Source organism: Eurytemora carolleeae, unplaced genomic scaffold (genome assembly GCF_000591075.1).
Source record: "Eurytemora carolleeae unplaced genomic scaffold, Eaff_2.0 scaffold2991, whole genome shotgun sequence".
In the NCBI taxonomy this organism is placed as follows: Eukaryota; Metazoa; Arthropoda; class Copepoda; order Calanoida; family Temoridae; genus Eurytemora; species Eurytemora carolleeae.
Genome location: NW_019398874.1, coordinates 1 through 3,032, shown reverse-complemented (window position 1 = coordinate 3,032; position 3,032 = coordinate 1). Strand labels below are relative to the sequence as shown.

Below are 3,032 nucleotides of genomic sequence, written 5' to 3'. Positions count from 1 at the left end.
TATGAATTCTGTGTCCGAATTTAATGAATTTGAGCCAATCCGCCGATCCGCCAAAACCGGTTTCAATTGAGCGCCGGCTTAAATCTTGAAACATTCTAATCTAAAACGACCAAGCTTATATTGCTTGATTCACTTCTAGAAGAGAGAAAATGCGCCAGCTATGAGGAATTAAAATCCGCCAAAAATTACTTTTTAATGGATTTTAACGAAGTTCCTGACTTTGACCCTATAGAAGCTTACTCTATGTCTATAGATGAATCTACTTCGCGTTCACTTAACCTAACTCCTACCAACTTACAGGAATCATTCTATACAAAACACTTAAAATATTCATTAAAGAGACTGTAAGCGTAACTTCAAGTGACTCTCCATGCGAAATTGACAATTCCCGTATTACAACGATCTGATTAAGCATAAATGTGATATCCATGTTTAATTTTTTTATTTTCATTAGTGGTTTCGCAATCTCAAATTTCAATCTAAAACGACCAAGCTTATATTGCTTGATTCACTTCTAGAAGAGGTTTTGCAAATGCCGAGTTGTCATTAAGAAAGATATTAATGACTTCAAGGAGGCCAAAAAAAATGCGAGACCATTATTAGAAGTGCCACAGGATTCGAGTAGTTCGAGCCTGAGTCCTGTACTGAATAGTACAGACCTCTTGTGGTGAGGATTTGACCTCCTGTATCCTCGAGGCTGTAGCACAGCCTCTACAGTTTGTCTAGTAAGCTGGACAAATAAGTTTGAGTTATTAAGCATCGTGAGCCCGACTAAAAAGTTAAAGAAGGTTGTACTTTTCTGAGTGAAATATTGACACTCCCAAGGGAACATTGGTTCCCATATAAAAGTGACATATAGACACTTATTACTACAGTTGTAACTACAGTGCAAAAGTGATATATAGACACTATAAGAGCACTAAAAATAATCTTTACATCTATTTCTGCTGATTATTATTTAGAATGTCGGAGGAGGCTTTACAGTAAAGTGTCTGGAGATCTCGGAACCTCTCCTGTAATCGGAACCTTGGTCCTCAGTATCGGAGGCCAGGGTTTTACTGCACTAGGATAAGGGTGTACCATAAAATATACATGCAAAAAATATTTTAACTGCTGACCAAATCAATTTTATATCAAACAAGTACACCCTTTCAATTTAGAAGGAAGGAGATATTTTATCTATAAACAAATTATCCAATTAGTAATTGGGGTACTATTATCTCCGGATAATCCTATTCCATTTTCGGCAGTTAGTGTATTATTATTTCCGGATAATTTTATACTCTCTGTCTATACTGAGCAAGTGACGGACAAATCCGTTCACTAAAAGAAGGCTTTAAAGAGAAAAAAAAAAAAAAATAAAAAAAAAAGAAAAAAAAAATATACTTATATTTCTAAATCAAAAAATAAAAACTGGAAAAGAAAAGAAAGAAAAAAAGAAGAAAAATAAGCCCACTCAGTATTTTGTATTAGTATTAAATCTGGGTGTAATACGGTGAAAGTCAGTGGATAGTATCCACAAAATTGTAGCTGTATTATAATAGAATCTTGCCGCCGAGATTTTATTTTAGCCCCATAGATTTATATTTTATTGTAACCTTGTAGTCTGGTGTAGTACAGGGAAGACAGTGGATAATATCCACAAAATTGTACCTGTATTACAATAAAATCTTGCCGCCGAGGTTTTATTTTTGCCCTGAAGATTACAAACTAAAATGGCTCCAACTAAGAAGCAGTATCCTTGCATGATATGCAAAGTACATGTTAAAGCTAATGATAAAGCAGTGCAGTGCTCCCTGTGTGAACTCTGGATTCATGTTGGGTGCTCTGATACCCTGGATGATGAGACATACAAACTCATTATCATAATGGCCGAAAAGCATGCATCACATTGTTGGAGCTGTCAATGCTGCAGGTCAGCTGTTCTGAACCTGAATAAAAAGGTCATTGCTATAGAAAAAAGGATGAACCAATTGGAAACAGATGTTGGCAACAATACTGAGGAAATAGGAGCTGTCAAGGAAACCTGTAAGGAACTATCCAAAGAACTAGAGGTTGTGAAGCAAACAAAGAACCGTGAAACAACTCCTGGGACTGATAATGAAGCTGTTTTCAAGGAATTTGAGGAACGTGAAAGCAAGAAGGAGAATCTCATAATCCACAACCTTCCAGAACCAGAACCTACTATTACAAGAGCTGGAGACAGGAAAGATAGAGACAATGAGGAACTTGTAAAGGTTCTGCAATCTATAAATTGTAGCACTAGAATTGCGGAGGATGTTAAATACACTGTACGGCTAGGTGAGAGGAAGGACAATGTAAACTACCAGGATAAACCCAGACCTATGATTGTGGGGTTCCGCAATGTGCAGCTCCGCAATGAAATTCTTAGATCAGCTCGTAATTTAGTTAAAACCAGGTACAAAGATGTAAGTATTGGTCCAGATTTAACCAATAAGCAGCGCCAGAATGAAGCCAAGATGAGAACAGATGCTGAGAAATTAAATAGAGAGATGGACAGCGCTGATTCTTTAAACTGGGAGTGGAAGGTGATAGGGCCGAAAGGTCAACGAAAACTGATAAAAACAAGAAAGACAACCATGGACAGACGGAAGAGACCCAGGAGCAACGAGGGATCCCCTCAAGCCGGGCCATCCAGCAAACGTTAAACATCATCTATTTAAATGCCAGAAGTCTGATCAGCAAAACTAATGATTTGGAACTTTTAGTTAATGAAAAAAACCCGGACATAATTCTAATTACAGAAACCTGGTTAAATGATAACATTTCAAACTCTATCCTACAGCTGGAAGGATATTTTATTGAACCGACCTTACGATGTGATCGTAACGATACCGCCAATGGTATAGGTGGTGGATTGCTTGTGTATGTGAAAAATGGACTCACAATTTTAAAAACTGATAGTTTAAATTTATTTAACCAATTCTGCCAGTTCAGAGTGATATCTGAGAACAACCAAGACTTAAATGTTACACTTGTGTACAGATCACCCAACTCACCAAATGCAAACA

General features: G+C 37.0%; 1 protein-coding gene across 1 annotated transcript; it reads left to right on the top strand.

Moving 5' to 3' along the window:
- The first annotated feature begins 77 nt into the window (after positions 1–77).
- On the top strand, positions 78–3,023 carry LOC111717664 (uncharacterized). Its single transcript, XM_023493156.1, has 3 exons — positions 78–523; positions 1,715–1,719; positions 2,131–3,023. Exons 2-3 carry the CDS (start codon positions 1,716–1,718, stop codon positions 2,667–2,669), a joined length of 543 nt encoding a protein of 180 aa, XP_023348924.1. The 5' UTR covers positions 78–523; position 1,715; the 3' UTR covers positions 2,670–3,023.
- The last annotated feature ends 9 nt before the right edge of the window (positions 3,024–3,032 follow it).